Raw genomic sequence first — 22859 nt, forward strand, 5'->3', positions numbered from 1 at the left:
GGTCAGTATGGTCCCGGAACTCAAGCTCTAGTAACACTGAGAACTCAATAAAATCGTGGGCATGGTTACCAGAAACCTTAAACAGCAAAAAAACGGTAAACTCACAACAATATCAAGTTTAGCAAAGGTCTGACGTTATTGTCCTGGAACTTGGCGGGGAAAACTGATTTAAAAATGAAACATGCAATTAACAACTTCCCTGATATCATTGCCCTCCAGGAAACATGGTTAACTAATACCTTTACTCAAAAAGGATACTATGTATATGAAACTTTGGCAAAAAGATCTAGAAGGGGACACGCCAAGGGTGGTCTGGCAATATTATTAAAAGAAGATCACTCTTGGTCACAAGAAATAATTGATACAAACATAGACAATCTACAATGCTTAAAAGTATCCCTTAGAACTCAAACGTCAGCCAAACTTGAAAAAATATTACTTTTCAATATCTATGCACCTCCCAGTAATAACAATGATTCGCTGTTTGACCGCCTAATGGAGATTATCACTCATATCATTGAAGATCAATCACACTTGCCATATATTATAATGGGAGACTTGAACGCTAAAATTTCAAACTGTGAGATAAAGGAATGGGCTCGTCTTTTCAAAGAGGAATCTTTGGAAACATCACTCCCTGAATTCCCAAAAGGATCTAAATCAGATAAGAGAGGACGCGCACTATTATCTTTTCTCTCCAGTATTAATGGGACTATATTAAATGGTAACATCAACGGTGACATACCAGCATCATACACAAGGAAAGGAAATGGATCTCCCTCTACCTTGGATTATCTTATATGCGGGATCGAAGAAAAAGAACAAATGATTCAACTTTCGATTATATTCAATGAGGAAAGTCATCATGCTCTTCTAAACCTTTCAACCCATTGGATTGCACATTCCTCTTTTTATAACCAGCCAATATTTCATACGACAAAAACGGAAGTAAATATAATGAGGCGTCGCATTTATTGGGGGACAGAAAATCTGGACTATCTGAGGCTATTAATTTCCGAAACTAATATGTTGACTACCATATACTCAGATGATCTTATAAAGAATTTTGAACAATTAACAAATAATCTCAAACAAGCTCTGCAAAGTAAGTTAGAACACAACAGATCAGTAAAAAGTAAATGGAGAAGTAAGAATAAAAACTGGAACCAACCAGTCGTAAAGCAACTCAATAGGTTGATACGCGCCCAGTATCTGAACTTCTCGTCAGCAAACAAAAAGGAAATCAATAGATTAAAGAATCAAATACGACGAGAAAAAACTAAACAGAAAAAACTGAAGCAGGACTTCAATTGGACTGAAATCCAACAAGCAGCTAAACAAAACAACCAGCGCAAATATTGGGCACTGATTGCAATAATGACGGGATCCAAAAAAAAGCTGGAAGCAACTCCTGTTTCAGAAGAAAACTGGGATATTTATCTTCGCGAGCTATATAAACAGAACAAGTCTATTAAAAATGAAGAGGCGGAAGGACAAATTGTGGAAACCAAAGATACTAGGATCAATAAAACATCGGCAGTGTCAGTCTCTACGAATATCAGGAAGGCAAGGAGCACGGGTGCATCTGGCCCCGATCAGATACCTATCAAGGTTTATCAAACCGAACATAAAGAGTGGGGACTGGTGCTCTCGCCGCTATTTAATTATATATTCGACAGTGGCCAAATGCCAAACTCCTGGAAAGGAAGTATTATAATCCCGATTTACAAAAAAGGAAAAAGAAATATACCGGGAAGCTATAGGCAAATTGCCCTCATGGATGCTGCTGGGAAGATTTTTGCAGCAGAAATCCTGGATAGGCTGAAAAATTGGGCTTTCTCATTGGGTCTGATCCCTAAGTTTCAGTCTGGATTTCGCCCAAACCACTCAGTCACCGACAATGTAGCAATCTTCCAAACTATTTTAGACAAGTATGCATCAGGGAAAAAACAAACTATTTACGCAGCGTTCATCGATTACTCGACAGCTTTCGATCGAGTGGATAGACCGACCCTGTGGTCAAAGTTAAGAAGAATGGGCATTCCGGAACAGCTATTACATTTGATAGTGAACTTACATAGTGACACCTGGTGCCGTGTCCAAATGGGGAGTGATAAGGGCCTATCGAAGATAATACGAACATCAAATGGCCTGAAACAAGGGTGCCTCCTGGCTCCAATTTTATTCTCACTGTATTTAAGTGACCTACCTTCCCAACTACAACAAGGGATATGCACTCCTCCTAAGATAGCCACTGAATGTATTCACTCCCTGCTGTACGCGGACAATATAGTCATGTTTGACCTAACACCTTTCGGACTACAAAATCTTTTAGATATTTTATACCAGTATTCTATAAAAAACTTTTTAACCCCAAATACAAACAAAACAAAAGTGGTTGCCTTTTCAAACCAGAAGAAAAGGGTAAGGTACGAATGGAAGTTGGGAGGTGAGAAGCTAGAACAAGTAAAGGAGTATACATATCTGGGCAGAATTTTCTCACAAAACATGAGTAACATCAATCAAATCAATCACCTGAAAAGGAAAAGTGACCTACATGCTGGGGCTTTGTCCCGCTTATATTCGGCCACTGGACAAAGGCATTTCTCTGCACTAATACAAGTCTATCGAGCCAAAACTACACCGGTCCTGTCTTACGCCTCGGAATATATTCCTTTTAAACAATGGACCTATATGGACTCAGTAGAAGGTAAAATATTAAAAAATCTACTGAAGATCTCTACATCTACTCCAGTACAGGCATTGAGGCTGGAATGTACTATCACGAGTGCATATGCTACAGCCATAGCCAGTATTATAAGGTGGGCCTATAACCTTCTTCATTCAAAAGAAGGCACTCTACGAAGTTTATTAAAAGTAGAGACATTCAAGACCAGCTCTACCCATCTTACCTTTTTAAAAAATATGCGAGAGGCCCTACAGCTTGCAAAAGTCAGCGTGGAAATTTTGTCTACGTGGTCACCAGCTCAACTCAAACTTTTTCTAAAAAACTTCACCCCCAAACTGAGCTACGAGATTGACCACTTACATTGCAATAGACTATCGTCGTATAAGAACTATGCAGCCTCCCAGGAATATAAACAATGCCAGCCTTATTTAGAGTATACACTGAAACACGGTGCAAGGCGTGCAATTATGATGTTGCGCCTGGGAACACTTCCTGTACAAACCCTAACTTCCTCATGGAGGCCTGACAGTTCTGTTCTTTGTACCCTTTGTCAAGGGGGCAACCAGAATTTGGAACACTTACTTTTTATATGTCCAAATGCAGAAATAGTATACGCAAGGTTAACATGTCTTAAGCCCATCTATCGGTCCTGTAGGATCGCTAACTCAAAGGACTTTTTATTATTATGCAAAAGCCCTCCTAATGAATTCGTCTGTTACAGAATTTTTAAGTTTTTGAAAATTTCATTGAAAATGTATTAAATGGAAAGTATAATGTATATTTTATTTTGTGGTCCTCGAAAGAGTACCGTAACAAAAATAAAAACTTTTGACTTTGACTTTTGAGAGGGGATATTGAGGCATACAGTGACATTGTGCCATATATTGACATCATTCTTAATTTACGTTTCCTTTATTGGCATAATCTGATATACAACCATTCAGTTGCAAGTATATCCCCCCTTGATACAAAGTTGAATGTTGTGTAATAATTCATGTTCTCAATCAATGCTATAAAACCAGATAACAGAAATGCTTGCAATAAATGTACTAACGACCTGTGATGTTGTTATCATAAAGTGTGGACCTTGTACAATAACAAAATGCCAATAAAAAGATTTTACCCCCCAAAAAATGCAACAATTCAGTTGTCCCATAGTCCAGCATACCCTGGGTATTTCCAACCCCTGGTCCCAAAGCTCATTCCCTAGGGGTTGTGCTTGTCCATGAGGCATCGATCACTAATACTGCCAAATCAATGAAGCGGTGAGCCGCCATTTCTATGTTCTGCCGACGAGGACCCTTCCTTTTGTCCCTAAGACCCACTAAGCCTTAGTGGCCAGGCAGGTCCTGTCCAAAGCTGACTTTTCTAGCAAAATACCCTTGTACATGCCTGGCTATCAGACCTGCAGTGCATGCAGAACATCCATGTGTGCTGTGGTGTGGTATGGTGAGGTGAGGTGTGATGTGGTGTGGTGTGGTAAGGTGAGGTGTGGTGTGGTGAGGTGTGGTGAGGTAAGGTGGTGTGGTGTGGTGAGGTGGGGTGGGGTGGGGTGAGCTGTGGTTTGGTGAGGTGTGGTGGAATTAGGTGAGGTGGTGTGGTGAGGTGCTGTTGTGTGGTGAAGTGTGGTGTGGTGGTGTGGTGTGAAGTGGTGTGGTGAGGTGGTAAGGTGTGGTGAGGTGAGGTGGTGTGGTGAGGTGAGGTGTTGTGGTGTGGTTTGGTGAGATGAGGTGGTGTGGTAAGGTAAGGTGGTGAGGTGTGGTAATGTGGTGTGGTGAGGTGAGGTGGTGTGGTGTGGCTTGGTGAGATGAGGTGGTGTGGTGAGGTGGTATGGTGAGGTGTGGTGTGGTGAGGTGAAGTGAGGTGGTGTGGTGAGATGAGGTGGTGTGGTGTGGTGAGGTGGTATGGTGAGGTGAGGTGGTGTGGTGTGGGGTGATGTGTGGTGAGGTGAGGTGGGGTGAGGTGAGGTGGTGTGGTGTGGTAATATGGTGTGGTGAGGTGTGGTGTGGTGAGGTGAGGTGGTGTGGTGTGGTTTGGTGAGATGAGGTGGTGTGGTGAGGTGGTGTGGTGTGGTGTGGTGAGGTGGTATAGTGTGGTGTGGTGAGGTGGTATGGTGAGGTGTGGTGTGGTGAGGTGTGGTGTGGTGAGGTGGTGTGGTGTGGTGAGATGAGGTGGTGTGGTGTGGTGAGGTGGTATGGTGAGGTGAGGTGGTGTGGGGTGATGTGTGGTGTGGTGAGGTGAGGTGAGGTGAGGTGGTGTGGTGAGGTGAATTGGTGTGGTTTGGTGAGGTGGTGTGGTGAGGTGGTGTGGTGTGGTGTGGTGAGCCCACACAAAGTAATTGTAGGGATAGTGAAACAGATGAGTTTTCATCTGTGCCTTAAGATGCATGGGGTGTTCTTGTATTTGGAGGGATACTGGAAGACGGTTCCAGCCTTTTGCTGCACAGATGGAAAACATGCAGCCCCCCACTCTGCTCACTTGACTGTAAATTTAAATACAATTTGCTTTTCTTATCATAAGGTGCTCCCAGGATGATATCCTTCAAAGCTGTTCTGTAGGAATTGTGGACATATTGCCATAAGGTGTGATGAAAGACTTGAATCACCTTTGCATCACACAATGGGGCGCAAGAGCGATGCAGGTCTTAATGTTAGATTTATCAGGCCACGCAAGTCCACATTGGATTGCTTGATAAATCTAGAGTAATGCAACACAGCACAAATTCAAAGGTGCCTGCGTTGGCGCTCGGCAGTACATTCAGCGCCAGTGAAAGGACAGGAATAAATCTGGCCCAGAGTGTTTTGACTCAGTTCATTAACACTGAGCCTTGACCTGACAGAGGTTGAGCTGTTACTGACCACCTTGATGTTCTTCTGCCTCTCTTATCTAAATGCTACAAAATTCTCAGTTCTTGTTTTACCACCACTTCTCCATGCACTCTAACGTTGGGTGTTTGGGAGATTTATAGCGCTCACTTAGGAATACATTCGTTTGTAAATTTAAACATAGTTCCCTTGGGGGCTTGCAAACCATATGGGAGAAGAGAACACCCTACTTCTCTCTCAACAATCCTCGGATTGAGCAGTGTTCCCAATAATGTTCGCAGCACACCACTTATCACATTCCATATCAAACAATGATCTTTACAAAACATAAGTCAATCCATTGGGCTCTTGATTATTTCTTCTTTATTTTTAATTTATTTCAACTCCAATCCCTTATGTCATGCCTTATGTTGGCACGACAGAAGGGATTGGAGTTGAAGTACGTTAAAAAGAAAGAAGAAATCATCAAGAGCCCAATGGATTGACTTATGTTTTGTAAAGATCATTGTTTGATATGGAATGCGATAAGTGGTGTGCGGCGAACATTATTGGGAACACTTCTCCATGCATCCTCTCCTCCTCATCCAACCCCCATTACTACCAGGCGATCTGGATGCTTGTGGTTCTCTGTCAATGTTCTCAGCCTGTTTGACATACGTGTATGGAAGGTGGAGTTGTCTTCAATCTTTTCACTCATTGTCAAGGGCTTGATGGAGGGACTGGTCTCATCCTTTTGTGGAGTGCTGCACTAATCCATCTCTTGTCCTTTGTCTGAGGAATTCTTTGTGGAGCCCTGGGTCTCTAGGGCACTAAATCTTGGCATTATGAATATAATCGAAGGGGTCATCCAGAGATTGGAGGGTGAAGGACATTCGCCAAACATTGGCTGATGTTCCATCCTCCTATTTACGGAGTATAGATAGAAATACACTCTGCATGCAGCGGGTGGGACATCTGCTCTTCTTGACAGAGGTACTGCATCCTTAAATCTCTAAATACCTCCCTTAGTCACAGCTTTTGCAAAGCTTCGGAGAGGGGCACATCACTCCTGCTCCCATGCTCTCAGTGTGTGCATGGATTGCAAGTTAGAACTATCCCATAGCCATCGCTAGTAGGTTGACAGCCAGCATCTGGGGCTGGCAAACAGTGCACAAGGAGTTAGAATGATCACAATAAGTCTTTCTTCAGGCTTCACCGAGCCTTCCCTGATTACAGCCTGGCATAAGACCCCCTCCCTGTCCACGGCAGTCTACCCCTGTCTACAGTTGTACCCCTCTAACTGGAGCAGTGGTGCAAAGGCTTGCACACCATTGTAAATCTTTGTCCTTGACTGATGCAAATGCCCTCTAGACACCCTCGATCCTCTGTCTCACTACAGTTTATTTCTGATTTCACAATAGTTTTCTTCTGCTTTCCTTGTTTTTGTTTTTCCCATCCACTGTGTTCTGAGATGGCACAAAGAGTTTCAAGCGCTCTACAAAATCGAAATTAAAATAAAATGTAAAATAAAATGTGCACTAAAGCAATTTGCAGTAATGCTGTGGTGCTCATTTGCCTCCCACTGTGCTTAGTTGTTGGGCTGGCCCCTCCCTTGACAGTCTCTGACACACTCTTGTGCTCAGTTGCTACTGTCTCTTTTTCTGTGCACGCGGATGGTGGTGTGGGAGTCCACGCCTCTGTCCTCTGACATCAAGCACATACAACCTGTAGGAAGCAGAGACACTGAAAGGCAGCAAGTTCTCGCCCACAGCCTACAAGCTCAGCAACTGAGCCTTCCACTGCCTCTGGGCACAGAGACCCACTGAGTGCCCGGAGGCAATGTGGTCCGCCCTGGCGGAAGAGGAGCAACGGGACGAATGTTGCCACAATGAGATCCGTGCAATGAAACACGTCTGCCCACTGACCAGAACCTTACCCAAGAAGGAGCAGGAGCCCTTTATGGGGCCGGTGAAGCTCCCTGCAGCCCTGCACTGGACTCTCAGTAACTACTCCAAAGCCCACAGTGCAGAGAGCCGTATCTCCTATGAACCTCCATTGGAGGGCCTGGGACGGCTGCTAACGCCTGTGCCCCAGCGCATGCCCAGGGTCACCCCCGCTTCTCTCAGATCTTCTTGTGAGCCAAAGGGCTCTGAGGCTTTCATCGCACACTAGAGCCTGATGCCACTTCCGGTGTTGTAGGGCAGTGCGTAGATGTGGTTTAAGCACTCAGGCACTGTACCTCCCTCAGCAGCATCCCCCTATCCATAGTTCAGTCTGCAAATCACCCTTAAAGGGGCAGGGTCATGGTCTGCTCTGGTGTGCACATGCACCTACTGGATGGAAAGCCTTGTCCTTCAAGGGCCTCTGTAGCACTTCCACCCTGTTCAAGGAAACCTTCCATGTGAGTCTCACACTAGTAGATTACTCACACATGGGATACTGTTTGGGTGTCATAATCTGTACGTTAATTTACAATACCCTATGGCAGCACTTGGAAACTTGTCTATACACAACCACAGCCCTCTGGCAACAAATACACACTGAGGAAAATAAACACGCACTGCACATCCCTCTCTGAAGCTATCGAGGTGTGTGCACATTAACACACGCACAGCTACACACACAGAGCACCATCATAGATATTATACAATTCTCTTTTTACTCCACCACTGGAAGGGGCAACTCCCTTTTCTTTAGCAGTATCTCACTAGAAGTGTCCTATGTCTACTGCAGGTGACACCTCAAAAGGTAGACAGGTGTTGTCCCCCCGTCTCTTCTGAGTCCAGCTTAATGCCAGACGATCTCCAAAATTCTAATTGAAAAAATGTGAGGTTTCTGCAAATGACTTTGGAGTGAAGTCTGTTTGCAGGTTCCTTTCCTTGATATGGTGAACAAGGCTCACAACGGATGCTGTGGCCACTCCTGCTCCAGAGGTAACTCATTCTACATCACCTACTTGCTGTCTACGAAGAGAAACTACACATCGGGGTCCAGCAACAACTCTTCGTACTTTGCACTGCATGTATGAGACACAAGGGTGGTCTGCAAAGTCTGCAAGCTATGGCCCAACCTGAACTAGTGCCAGGACATCCAACAGGATCTGCTGAAGCTAGTGCCAGGAGATGCAGCCCCAGGGTCTACAAAGGGGCTGAGCATCTTCTGGGAGGAAGCTTGCTCCATCTGTATTCCTTTCAGAGGGGGGAATACTGGGGGTGTAACCACCCATAATGGATTGACAGAGCAGAGATCCCACAAAACAGTCCATATCTATCATCCTGCAGTTATACCTGTTGCTGTCTCACAGTATTCAGCAGTCACACACTCATGCATGGGGTCCTACAAGTACAAAGTGTACCCCTCCCTTGCTGGAGTGGTTGTAGTTTCCAAGGGGCTTCAGCGCCTCTTGGATAGTACATATAAGGTTTCAACTTGAGTGGCTACAACCTACTGAAGGAGCCACAATACCACCAAGCGCCAACCCGGCTTTGTGCCGAAATGCTTTGTTGTATCACAACATACTGGCCTGTAAAGTCCATGGGCAAGTTTTAGTTTCATACAGTGCCAACTGCTTGTGGACTTTTCATCAACAATTGGGTATAAACCAGGGCCTGAGGAAGTTCTTGTATTTTTTAGTAGGAGGTAACCAAAGACACACCAATTAAGAATCCATGTATGATGATGACCCATCAATGCAAAGTCACTGACCTCTTCTGCGTAAAGCACAAGACCTTAAAAGCCTCATAGCTGACATGAAAACAGATACACGAATATCCTCTACAGCCATGATAGTGCCATCACCCATCCAAGAGTTACGTACTCCAGGAAATTACGTCATAGAAATACTTACAATTCCGATAAAGGGGCAGGCGGAAGGGCTTTCCTTTGGTGAACACAATCGCATTGATCACCAGGTGGTTAGATCCTATAAAATATAACGTTGTACAATCATAGCTGGCGAAGTTGATCTTCCCGATGGGCTCACGGTCCCATGCGGTCTGCAGGATATTGGCGGTTGTGTTTCCTGGGTGACAGGCACTGAAATAAGAACGTCATTTAATCAGAGGAAGCTCCATGGTAATCCGTGATGTCATTCCAAAGCATTCAATTTAAGCCACATGTTAGCATCACTATCAGTGCATTCTCAACAAGATCATCCAGAGTCTCCCATTTACACTTGGCCATTCCAGGCATGTAAATCCAAAGATGTGCACACAAACATATCACAATTAAAATAGTTCATTAAAATTAAAATGCAACAAATTGTAAAAAAGAAGAAAACATTGTGCAAATTGCATTTTCATGTTGAACTGCATATCCTTTCCTATGTAATATTGCACTTCAGATTTTTGACCCTTCAGTGGAAATTTAAAAAGGAAATTACAAAGCATGTTGGTAAACCGTTCTTAATGTCAAAATGTTGGTAAAATATTTCTCACCAACGGAACAAACGGTTCATTTAGAGGAGTGCCTGGACAAACCTCAAAATCCTTTGTCTGTGAGTGAAAACTGCCACAATCTCTTCCCCAATGAATAGAAGGAAGATAACAAGAGAATGTGGAACTGATAAGTCTAAGGCTTCAGAGGGAAGACATCTGCTAAGAAAAGAGGAACACGATCTATTCTAAATTGTAGCTATGAGGAGAGCAGGATGACTCAGTGAGCTAATCCTTGTTGCTGACATCTGATAATCTTAGAAGGCTGAGGTTTTTCCCCAGAAAGGCCTATTCAATTACAGGTCCTTGAGAGTCTCGTTTTGATTTATTTACAAAGAAAGGACTTCAAGTGAACCCACTGTCTATTAATGAGGCATCTCTTAGGCTAGCTTTAGATGGTCTCCTCTAAGGAATTTCATCTATAAGACATTTAGGGGTGAAACTGCTAATTAATGTATAGCAAATTGATGACAGATGTTCTAACAGTGACAACTGAATTTCTGAGGAGGAATGTACTAGTGATGCCCAACAATAAAAGCAGGCCACATTAGATACGAGTTGCCTTTTTAACAATCAGTCTGACAATCTAGAGGAGAGACATTACAGGATGAATTTAAAACTGTATGACCCACCTGAAAAATCTGACAGGCCTAACAGAGTAGCTTTTTAAATAAAATTAATTCCTAAAATAGTAGGCCTTATGGGTGTTTCTGGAGTAACTTATTAAAGAGCACAGTTAGGAAAACAGTTATTCATTTGGAAAACTCTCCTGGCCAATTGTTATGATAAAGTTCTTACTAGATTTCACTGATCTTCTGAAATAAAAATTGGAGTCTGGCAATAAACAATTCCTCCCTCTATATGGGGCCAAATTGAAATTGGGACTATAAAACGGTCTTTGAAACTAAAAAATTATTTTGTCTCATTCCTCCACATCTATTTAAAATGACACGCCACAACATTTTTTATATATTTATTCATTTAACATTCCTGTATAGCACACTAGCACCCGGAGACAATTGGTATTTTACATTCAGTTGATCACTTACAAACCAGCTAGAATATGGAGCACAAGAAGAGAATACATTGGGTGTGCATTTCACTGTGATGGGCAGGGGCAAATCACATGAATGAGGAGAGGGAAGGAAATGATGGGATTATAATAAGCAAAGACAGAAGCAACAGAGGTTGGAAGGGTTCTGGGGCAGAAGAGATATGTCTTTAGATGTGTCTTGAAAGTGGATAGAGAGGATGGAGTTGTGACATGTGGAGGTGGGGGCTACTAGCATGAGTCTGCCGCTCCAGAGAAAAAGGGTCTGAGAAAGGAAGTTTTAAACTTAGAGGTCTCAATCTTTAGAATATTCCTACTGTGCAGATTTTTTAGGCCACTCAATATTGACAGGAGGATAGGAGAGTAGAGAGGAATGTTCTGATTAGTCACTTTGTAAGCAAGGCAGTCAAGCTTGAATTTGATCCTTGCATTCAGGGGTAATCTTTTAATTAAGTTCATGGAAACCTATCTGGCTTCGGCAATTAAGATAACTTCAATCACGACCAAGTGTAACTGAGGGGTTCTGGCCAGAAAGGGTTTGCTGAAATGAGGTCTGGAGATCACTCAAGTATGCACTGAAATTTTAAATGTTCCTTGGGAATAAGATGGCTCACATTTGGAGGGAGCGGTGGAAGAAGATGGTGGATTTGCCCACACTGTTCATGTGAGGTGCAAAAATTCAGTGCTGGGTCTTTAGTGAATCCTATGGATTTTACAGATGTCAAGAGCACTGGGCTGTAGCCATCCTATTTCAGAGGACCCATCAGCTTTGAATCCAGCTTGTAACCACGTGATGGGGAGAGGATGAGAAACTATGTGTCTGGTTTGAATTCAGAATGAGTAAGCAGTCAGTCATTGAATTCTGCAGTTTAAGACAGAATCGTAGAGAAGACATTTCTGCAGTGGTTAAGGTTTTGAGATATGCTTTAATGTAATCAGGATATTGATAGAATGACACGTCCACCTCCTTAAGTATTTGAGGTCATGGCTCAAGGTGTTGTTGAACTAAGTGGGCATGAGACTAGAACCCTGGGTTACACTGCAACAAATCTCGAACTCCACAGAGATTTTGTATAAATATATTTACACACACACTTGTCTGAGTGTTTTTAAAATTTTAATTTACCCATCTAATATGACTGTACTCCATGCTACGTTGTTCAATTAAATATGGCTGCTTACGTTGCAGAGCGTATACATACATATGTAACAACGTATGCATCATTGCTCACTTATGTGGTGTGTGCACTTTGGTACCCTTTCGACTCACATACCTTCACCAATGCCCAATTCAAGCCACAGTACTGTTGTTAGGTTATTCTCTCACGTTTTGATCTTGGAGAATTTTGTCTGCTGCCAAAATCATCAGCTATTTAGCTTTATTACTCATGCAGAAAGCCAATATATGTTACAGACATGCATGCTGAATGCCAGATGGTGCTCGAGAGTATATGAGCAATTATGTAGACTTTGGTGTAACTAAGAGGTATATGTCACACTCTCTGAAGATTGTCTTTAGTAAGATTTGGAACACCAATTAAGTTGTTTAGCATTTGCATGACAAGTAAATCTTTAGAGATATGGTACATGCTTTTAATAGGCAGTGAATTATTTTAATACATTGAGGAATTCCTGTGCTTTTTGGTGAAAGGAGTAGGAGAGTATAAATGACAACAGGAGAGTAGTAAATGACAACAGGAGTGTAACCCATAGACCAGGTTGAGATCTGGATAAGTAAGCGGAAAAAAAGCAACAATGTCTCAACCGGATTCAATGAGAAAGGCAAATACACATGTATGCACACGACATTATAGAAAGGAAAAAGGGGAGACTCCTGATCGTTTGTTCAAAGCTGCTCATTTTTTTTTTTTTTTTTAAATATATTTTTATTGCAGGAATTAGTAAATCGTTACAATATCGACCAGCATTGTATCACAAGCAATATCAACATAGTAAAACCCTCTGGCCCCCCACGGTAAGTTTCGTACACAGCCATCCGGCCCACAACCCTGGGGTCGGGCGGCGATATGCAATGGGGGCTCAGCAGGATGCTTGAGCTGGTCCGGATGATCCACTGTCCGTCATCTGCTTTTCCAAACAAGCCTATAAACCCAAAAGAAAACCCCCACCCTCAAAATACTACTAACCAAAAGAAACCCCACCCAACCCCGCCACTAGCGCCTGGGAGCCACCGCCACAGGATCTGCCATGGGACCTACGGGGAAAGCAATAGGACTAACAGTGCAAATGTTTACCGGGACTCGGGGCCTTCAGAGTCGCTGGGGGCACAATAATCCCTGAGGGCCTGCACCAACATTTCCCACTCCAACGCGGCCTCCTGCGCCTTCTCATTACGCTGCCTCCAAGCCAGTTGATATCTCAGCGCGCTCTCCCCCGCCGCCCACTTCAAAAGCTCACTGTGCCATCTGCTGCCTGTCGGACCAACTCGTGCCTTCCAGTTCCTGGTCACCTCTCGTTTAGCAAGGAGGAGCCCTAGGTCGATAAATTTACTAGAAATTTTATTCCTGGGGGTATGGGGGAACCAGTGTAGGAGCCCCACCGCCGCATCAAATGATAAGGATCTCCCCGTCACCTCCTCCAGGGTCTTCTCTACTTCCTGCCAGTAAGATGACAATCCCGGACAGGCCCATAACATATGTAGGAGGTCCGCTTCCTGAGCCGGGCACCTAGGGCATTCCGCCGAATTCGTGGCAAAATACCGCCTAATTTTCACTGGGGTCAGGTACGCTCTATGGAGCACGTAATAGTGGACCAGCTGGAAACGGGCGTTACGTGTGCCCTTCCAGGCCCGTCTCACCAACTGGGCCCAGGTCGTCTCCGGGATCTCCCTGCCAATGTCCTCCTCCCAGCGGTTTCTCAGAGTGGTGAGGGGAGCCAACCCTTCGTTAATCAACCTGCCGTAAAGGCAAGTGACCGCCTTCACCGTGCCCGCAGACATCATCACGTACTGGCACACCTGAGATAAGGGGGGTTCCTCCTGCCCGCTCTTCCAGTGTGCCTGGATTGCTCGGACAATGGCCGAGTGCAGCAGAAAATCACCACGGGGGATCTCGAAGCGGTCGATAAGATCCTGGAAGGACAAGAGCACTCCGTCCTCGTACAGATCTCCAACCAGCTGTAAGCCGGCATCCTCCCAGGCTGCCAAACGTGACCAATCCCCTCCATGGGGGAGGGCCGTCAGCATCCCCAACGGTATTTCAGGCGCATATGGTGTTCTTTGTTCAAAGCTGCTCATGGCATCATATATTTGAAATCGCAGTTTATACAGGACAGTTGCATCAGCATTGACGCTCCGTTTCCGGAAGCGCAGCGGTTATCATGCCCACACGAATCCTTGAGTCACTCGAGACATTGGTGGATACTGCACACCAAAGTGGCGGCCCGAAGCGCCTCTCTTGCCAACGGATTCATTCCTCCCTTGAACTTCTCCAAATAACGGTAAGCCCGTACCACAGTTTTTGGCCCCACCGGACCCAACATGTTTCAATGGTTTTGTTTAGTTGCTTTGATCTCCGCAGTAACCTAATTACACCCCGCTCCCCTCTTTTCCACACTCTGGCATCCATTTCCGGACTCGCACAGTAGATCGGGGCTCCAACCCTGTTACTTGCCAAATCCAGTTCTCTTCTGGTGGCCAATTGGTGAGTTTACCTCTGGTACCAGTGCTAATGATTGCACCACTTCTCACTGAAGTGAAATAATCTCATTCTTTTCACCACTAGAACCATCCCGACTTATCTGTCTCCACACAGACGCCTCCTCACGCTGCAGCTCATCCATGGTTCCCTGACTCACGCCGGAACCCAGTTCCCCTTGGTGAGTTTGCTTACTCACTGGCACATTCGCTTGCACCATCCATTACTTCTGTTAGCTAACCCCATCTCTCCCATCCATAGGCAAGTCCTTCTGTATTAATGCGGACATTTCCTCACGCTGTGCAGCACCAGTAATCTCTATCACTCGCGCCTGCACCTTGACTTATCACACGGCTTACCTGTCGACCACCCACAACCTGCACCTCTCGACCTACAGGTAGGCTGCCCCTACCTCAGGCTCACTCCAGCTCGTACGCCCCCCATTTTCCATGTCCCCTCCGTAAACTCTTCCTTTCCTTCCCTGTACAGCACCTTAAAAGTGGCAACCTGGTCCTGAAGCCGGTCCTAAATCATTAGGATCTAAACGCCGTCGACCGATTTATCAGCGCCACTCATGGTGCATTTTCAACTTTGGTTCATAAAAAGTATTATAACTTACTTAATCACTGTAAATAATCAACTGTGTTGAACCATTGATCCTTGTATATATTCTTCATCATTTTGTCACCTTTCGCTGTCTGTTTCACTGGTCACTTGCGCTGTCACTTTTTATGTCAAGAGCACAACGTGTACCAAGTTCTTTTGGGGATCCTTTGCAATTTATGCCCACAGTGCTGATACAATTGTCCTGTATAAACTGCGATTTCAAATATATGTTGCCATGAGCACCTTTGAACAAACAATCAGGAGCCTCCCCTTCTTCCTTTCTGTGATGTCATGTACATTCATGTGTATTTGCCTTTCTCATTGAATCAGGTTGAGGCATTGTTGCTTATCTTGGTGAAGTGAGTGAGTCATAAGTATGGTATGCACATAAAGATTTTTAACTAGGATTTATTGTGTATTTATACATATTTCCCTACCCTGAAGAAGTCCCTGGGTACACCCCAATGACGAAACGTGTTAGCTGGGAGTAGAAACTGAAATTAGAAGATGTTTATTGAAAACAACAACAAGATCCACAAGAAGGACTTTGAGAACCATTTTAAGCAACATTTTACACATGAAGGGCTGTGTGGGCATTGCTTTGTTTAAGGTTCGGAATGTCGGTCCCCGCTTGGAGAACAAGGGTGCAGCTGTTCTCCTTCTCTGCTGGGCACTCACAAACACAATATTCAAAGCTCATCTAATTATTGCGAAAACATACCTGCACTAGGAAAGATCCTATGTTATGGTGAGGGTCATAAGTCCACCGGTTACCCAGATTTTTACTTCAGAGAAAATATAAATAAGAGGAAGGGGTGAGGGAGCGTATGAAATGGATTTTGCTGGCACATCACCATCTCAGTGGAGAGATTGGCAATGCCACTGCGCTTACTTAGGAATGGGAAATAGATTTAGAAAAAAGCAAATCAACTTCAGGTAAAGAGCAGCTGCATAAAATCAACACATACAAACCAGTATCAAACGCAGAATAGTAAACTGCACCTGTAGACGTCATCCGGGCTGTACCAGGGCTGTTTCTGCACCATAAGGAAGCCGTATGTGTGCAACGCAATGGCCCAAAGAATGTTGAAAAGAGCAGATATGAACAAGGGTGGAGAGAGGAGCTGTGCCGGGGGTCTGTACGGGGCCAACACTGGCCACGCAGGAGTCGAGCTCACTGAAAAAGAGCAATGCACAGGTTTCACTGACAAACAAATGATACAAAACCAACACATGCCTTTTAATCAGCATGAGAGGAGCAGCTGCCATTTTTAATGAATGGACAAAATAGGGCACAAACAACCACTGGCATGAACAGCACAAAGAGCACATTCCCTTTGACCACCCACCTCTGCATGATGCATCACTAAAGGAGACAAGTAACAAGTGGAAGCCATGAACATGTCACAGTGGACTCAGGTGGAGGTAATCAGAATCGGAAGATGCACCTCCTCAGAAGGATGGTCTTCCCACGCTGAGATGCCAGCATACCTGTGGAAGAGTAACAGGCTGAGGCCCCGCCATCATGTGCCCAGTGAATTCCCAGCCTCTAATAAGGTTGGTAACGTTTCTGGCAGGTGCCCCTCAGCAACAGACATCAGGTGGCGGCTTGACCTGGCATGGACTTGCTGCTTTGAAGGGGTTTACTATATCAGTATTTTTTGCAGCATTGTTCATAACATTTGATGATGCAATGAGTAGATGTCACTTACCCTTTTAGTACTCTTGGCTTACTCCTGCAACTCAGGAGTAAGCTAGGGGTACTCCTAGAGTAAGTCACAGCAATATTGGGCTAAACTGCGACAAGAACGTTTATAATGCCAAATCAGAAGCAAAGGCTTTATATGAGACCGTAATCTGGGCTTTTAATCTAGGAAATGCTCTTAAAAGTACCCAAATACATTCCCAGAGCCTTCTGAAAGTTCTGTGTGGTGTCTTCAGATTATGGTGCACCCTGCGATGAATGCGCCCTAGATCTGGGATCCCTTGTGAGCCAAGGTACGATAGGCCGCACAGCCTGGAACCGGTGCAAGCGGATCTTGACTTAACAGTCGTGAAGATCTCTGTGTTATGTGTCTGAGTTAGGCCCATGAAGCAGTGTTGCACATTTTCTTCCATTGTCTACTTTCGGCACAGTAACATTTTACTATAACCTTTTGCACATATTTGCATTCCATGTGTGACAATGTTGGATTAGTTTCTCTGAAACTGCTTTGCTTACACATTTCGCTTTGAGCATCATCATCATGATGCCTCGAACACTCACTAGAAGGCCTTGCACGCTGTACAAATGTCATCCTATTTTCATCCACGGGGCCACAGGACGATCTGCAAACCCATAAGAGTGCTAATCTGCATATGGTACACAGACAAAATATCGATTTTTAAATATCGATATGCAAAAATATCGAAGTTTAAATATCGAAATACAAAAATATCGAAGGTAAGTAATATCGATAGTCTAAATATCGATATTGGTATATCATCAGTAATATCGAAGTTGTAAATATCGATGTTAATAATATCGAAATTAATAACTTTGATGTTACTAATATAAATTTTTAAATAAATTTAGTGTATATTATATTGTATTTATTATGTTTTATTATTTATTTTTAATGTTATTTTATTAAATATTGTCTTTTACTACTGTAGCGGGTTGTGGGTTTATAGGGGAATAGGGTGGGAAGTAATTTAATTATGTTAAATTAATTATTAATTAGTAGGAATTATTAATTAATTGATTGAGAATTAATTTTTTATTAGTTTTAATTTATTTATTAATTGATAAATATGTTCTGTAGCGGGTTATGGGTTTATAGGGGAATAGGGTGGGAAGTAATTTAATAATAATTAATTAATTGATATATGTTTGTACATATTTTAATTATTAATTAATTGGTAATTAATTTCTATTAATTAGTTAATTAATTATTATAATTTTTAACATATTTATAATTATTAATTAGTTTGTATTTAATTATTATTAATTATTTAATTACATTAATTATAGTGATTTTTTATATATATAATTTATTGTTATTCTTAATTAATTAATTGTGCAAAATAATATTAATTATTAAATTAAATTAATTACAGCAAATGTGCTAATATATTTACTTTATTGCTATTGTTAATTAATAATTAATTGGTAATTAAATAATATTAATTAATTTTGGGTACAGGGGTATTTTTAAGGTTCAGGGTCAGTTTTCAGTTCATGGGTACAGGGGTATTTTTAGGGTTCAGGGTCAGTTTTCAGTTTTTGGGTAAAGGGGTATTTTTAGGGTTCAGGGTCAGTTTTCAGTTCATGGGTACAGGGGTATTTTTAGGGTTCAGGGTCAGTTTTCAGTTTTTGGGTAAAGGGGTATTTTTAGGGTTCAGGGTCAGTTTTCAGTTCATGGGTAAAGGGGTATTTTTAGGGTTCAGGGTCAGTTTTCAGTTCATGGGTAAAGGGGTATTTTTAGGGTTCAGGGTCAGTTTTCAGTTCATGGGTACAGGGGTATTTTTAGGGTTCAGGGTCAGTTTTCAGTTCATGGGTAAAGGGGTATTTTTAGGGTTCAGGGTCAGTTTTCAGTTCATGGGTAAAGGGGTATTTTTAGGGTTCAGGGTCAGTTTTCAGTTTTTGGGTAAAGGGGTATTTTTAGGGTTTAGGGTCAGTTTTGGGTTTTTGGGGTACAGGGATATTTTTTGGGTTCAGGGTCAGTTTTGGGTTTTTGGGTAAAGGGGTATTTTTAGGGTTCAGGGTCAGTTTTGTGTTTTTGGGGTACAGTCGTACAGGGTAAAAATAAAATAAATTTAAATTAAATCAATTAAATGAAATAAAAAAATATAAAATTACATTTAAATATTAAGATTTTAATTTATTTTAAATGTATATGTATTAGTTTTAATTTTTTCATTATGTATTAATATTTTTATTTAATATTTGTAACATTATATGTATTTTATAATTATTTTTACATTATTATTAATACATTTAAAAAAACGATATTTTTAATTACGATATTTTTGTACTACGATATTATTTTTTCGATATTTTTGTACTTACCTTGTTAGGGATAGGATTCCGATATTTTTGACTTCGATATTTTTGTCCCGATATTTTTGTACTTCGATATTTTTGATTTCGATATTTAGTCAGACATTCCTGCATATACATCGCAAGGATGCTTTACCGTAAATAAACTAGCATTTCCAGTCGTTAGCCAGAGGAGACACTTCTGCTGACATCGAGATATCCCTGCATGCTGCTGCTTCACCAAGCACCTGTCTAACATCTCGGTTAGGGTGTCCAGTTCGTGACCAAGACAGGGTCCTACATTCTGTCCCACCAGGTAATGGGGTTGGATCGTTCCGTGGGAGATTCTTGACTCCAGAAAAATATACATATCTACACAACTACTCACGCTCTAGTCGGGCATAGAGTAGGGATTGCATAGTAGGAGTACGCCTGATCACTACCTTGTTTTATATGCCTCCATATATACACTGTTCATTGCACCATGGAGGAACTATACCTACTGTTTGCTATTCTGGTGCTTGTAATCACTTTCCTCTGCTTGTCTACTAATTATCGCAGCACTTGTATTCTATACAAGAATAACTTTGCTTTAATATACTGAAGAACATCTCATTGTGTATACTTTGTAAACATCTCTGAAAAAAAGAGTGCACAAGTGGCTGAGCAAAAAGGTTCTAGATCAGTTACCACAATCCCTGAGAGGTCAGGGTTGTCATGTTCAGTGGTTGCCAGAAACTATTCGCTCCCGGTTTGGGTTAAGGGGGATTATGGTGGAGTAGTGTGGCTCACTGGTTAGAGGCAGCAGACCCAGAAGCAGAGGTCGGTCCGGGACCAGGGTTCAATTCCCGATGCGGCAGGGTGTTGGGCCAATGTAAGCGGGCTCGATAAATCTCGCCTTCGGTGCCACTCTAACCATGGGTTCCACTCAGCAACTCTAGGCAATAGCTTGCTTAATCTCCACAAACGGCCCCATCAACGCCGGGGATGCCTGGCTTCACCTTGGGGGTGCCCAATAGGCACCATCTCACAGGGAAAACCAGGACGGGTTCCCCAGCATTATACAGCGCCAGGAAACCTACGGGTAGCAGTGCGCTTTACAAGCTCAAATACATACTGTGAGCTAGCTGGTCTCTAGGCCAACATATACTGCAGGGGTGCATGGAATCAGGCTACGCACCTCACCCAAAGTTTATGTTGTGTATTTCCCACTAGATCAGTAGGATCTGTGCGTTTGTGGACAACAGTGAGCCAGGGTACGATAGGCCGTACACAGGTTCCAGCCAGGAGTGGTACAAGCGGATCTTGAATTACAGCCGTGAGACCTTCCTGGAGAAGTTACCCTGGGCCAGTGTGAGGTGAATGCTCCTGAGATCTGAGATCCCTTGTGAGCCAAGGTACAATAGGCCGTACACGGGTACCAGCCTGGAGCAGTACAAGTAGATCTTGACTTACAGCCGTGAGACCTTCCTGGGCATGGTACCCTGGGCCAGTGTGTGATGAATGCTCCTGAGATCTGAGATACCTTGTAAGCCAAGGTATGATATGCCGGACATGGGTGTCAGCCTGGAGCTGGTACATTCGGATCCTGACTTACAGCTGTGAGACCTTCCTGGAGAAGGTAACCTGGGTCAGTGTGAGAAGAATACTCCCTAGATCTGAGATGCCTTGTGAGCCAAGGTGCGATAAGCCATGCACGGGTACAGCAGTGAAGACCTTCCTGGAAAAGGTACCCTGGACCAGCATGAGATGAATGCTCCCTAGATCTGAGGTATCGCGTGAGCCAAGGTATGATAGGCTGAATACAGGTACCAGCCTGGAGCGGTAGAAGCGGAACTTGACTTACAGTTGTGAAGACCTTTCTGGAGAAGGTACCCTGGGCCACTGTGAGATGAATGCTCCCTAGATCTGATATACCTTCTGATCCAAGGTACGATATGCCATACACGGGTACCAGCCTGAAGCCAATACATTCGGATCTAGACTTACAGCTGAGGGAGCTTCCTGGAAAAGCTACCCTGGGCCACTGTGAGATTAACGCTCCCCAGATCTGAGATCCCTTGTGAGCAAGTTATGATAAGCCGTCCACGAGTACAGCCGCGAAGACCATCCTGGAGAAGGTACCCTGGGCCAGTGTTTTATCACCCGTCTGAGATCTTCAGAGGGTCCAAGCTGCAAAACCTATCCTGCTTTAAGTCTTCAAGAGAAGCAGAAGGGATCCAAGAACACGGATGCTGGCGCTCCACCGAAGGCACAGCTAGAAAATATTTCAAGTAAGGTTTTGGGTGGAGATTTTTGTGCCTGGATTTTGTTGCTTCTGAGGCAAAAGGGCTGCTGTAGCAGAAGTCAGGTTTGATAGGCCATTGCTGCTGTGGAGCCAGACTTGGTGATGGAGGTGAAGTGCGCAATCCACCCTTGTGACCAAAACAAACCTCAATATTTGATACGTGTGGCTTCCTTTTGCCAGTGGCACCCGTCTGCTTAGGAGATTTATTAGCGACTAGGAAACAGATCATGCAACGTCACTGTAAAATATTTACTGACCTCAAATGACCTGGGCAGTTTGTTGAAATGGACCCATTATATTTCATTTAGCACACATTTTAGAAAAAGTCATATTGGCCTTTGAATTGCCACTCGGAGTTGAAACCTAATGAATGTTACACAAATGAAGCAGGCATGTGAAATTGTCTCTGAGTGACGTCAAGCGACTGCGTGCCATGCGTGAAATGGGCGGAACCAGCTCCGCCCAACTGATTCAGCCATTAATCTTGCCAGGAGTGGGTCTTCGCCTACTAATGGCGACACTGCCTACGTCTACATAGGATAGTGAATTCTCGCTCAGGGCCTACATTCATAGAGACAATGCAAAGCGCTAGTATTGACTCAAAGATCTTGAGAAAAAATGCTTACTAACTAGTTTTATTTCTTTATATTCATATCTTTCCAATAACATTGGTAGTAACAAGAGATGTTTGTAATTCAATTTGTACTTGCTTTTATGAACTGTGTCCCACAATAAACATGTATAGATGTTGAACAAGCCCCCCTTTCTACTCGCTCAGGAGCGCCTCCTGCTGGCAAGTGTGTCTCACAGCCTCCACAGCCAGTCTGCTGAGCTTACAAGGGGTAATGCAGGTTTGGACTGAACCCCAGGCTCTCACCTTCTACAGGAGCAGACACAACCAGTGAAGTAGTGTGGCTCACTGGTTAGAGGCGGCAGACCCGAGAGCAGAGGACGGCCCGGGACCAGGGTTCGATTCCCGGCGCGGCAGGTTTCTGTACCAGGGTCAGCGGACTCGATAATTCTCTCGCCTCGGTGCCCACTCTGATCAGCGATCACACTCGGCAACTCTGGGCATTAGCTTGCCTCATCTTCACTAACGGCCCCACCAGACCGCCGGGGATGCCTGGTCTCACCCTGGAGATACCCATTAAGGGACCATCTCTCAGGGAAGCCAGGAAGGGTTTCGCAGCGGTCGAAGCGCCTTGGGACCCTACGGGTAAGTAGTGCGCTATATAAATGCCTATACATTTACAACAACACCTCTAAGGCAAGAGAGCCCTCAACCTGTGTTGAGATCCGAGGGAGATTTGTC

The 22859-nt window shown here is 43.6% G+C and overlaps 1 protein-coding gene across 1 annotated transcript in view; it reads right to left on the bottom strand.

Annotated features, from left to right (window-relative positions):
- LOC147684265 (putative cation-transporting ATPase 13A4) overlaps nucleotides 1–22859 on the bottom strand; it is a 164376-nt gene that overhangs the window by 21300 nt on the left and 120217 nt on the right. The window contains exons 24-25 of the mRNA XM_086942618.1: nucleotides 16242–16416; nucleotides 9341–9528 (exon numbers count right to left, since the gene is read on the bottom strand). Coding sequence (XP_086798744.1) covers nucleotides 9341–9528; nucleotides 16242–16416 — 363 coding nt within the window. The remainder of the gene's footprint in view (nucleotides 1–9340; nucleotides 9529–16241; nucleotides 16417–22859) is intronic.

Source organism: Lissotriton vulgaris, chromosome 11 (assembly GCF_964263255.1).
Source record: "Lissotriton vulgaris chromosome 11, aLisVul1.2, whole genome shotgun sequence".
Classification (NCBI taxonomy): domain Eukaryota; kingdom Metazoa; phylum Chordata; class Amphibia; order Caudata; family Salamandridae; genus Lissotriton; species Lissotriton vulgaris.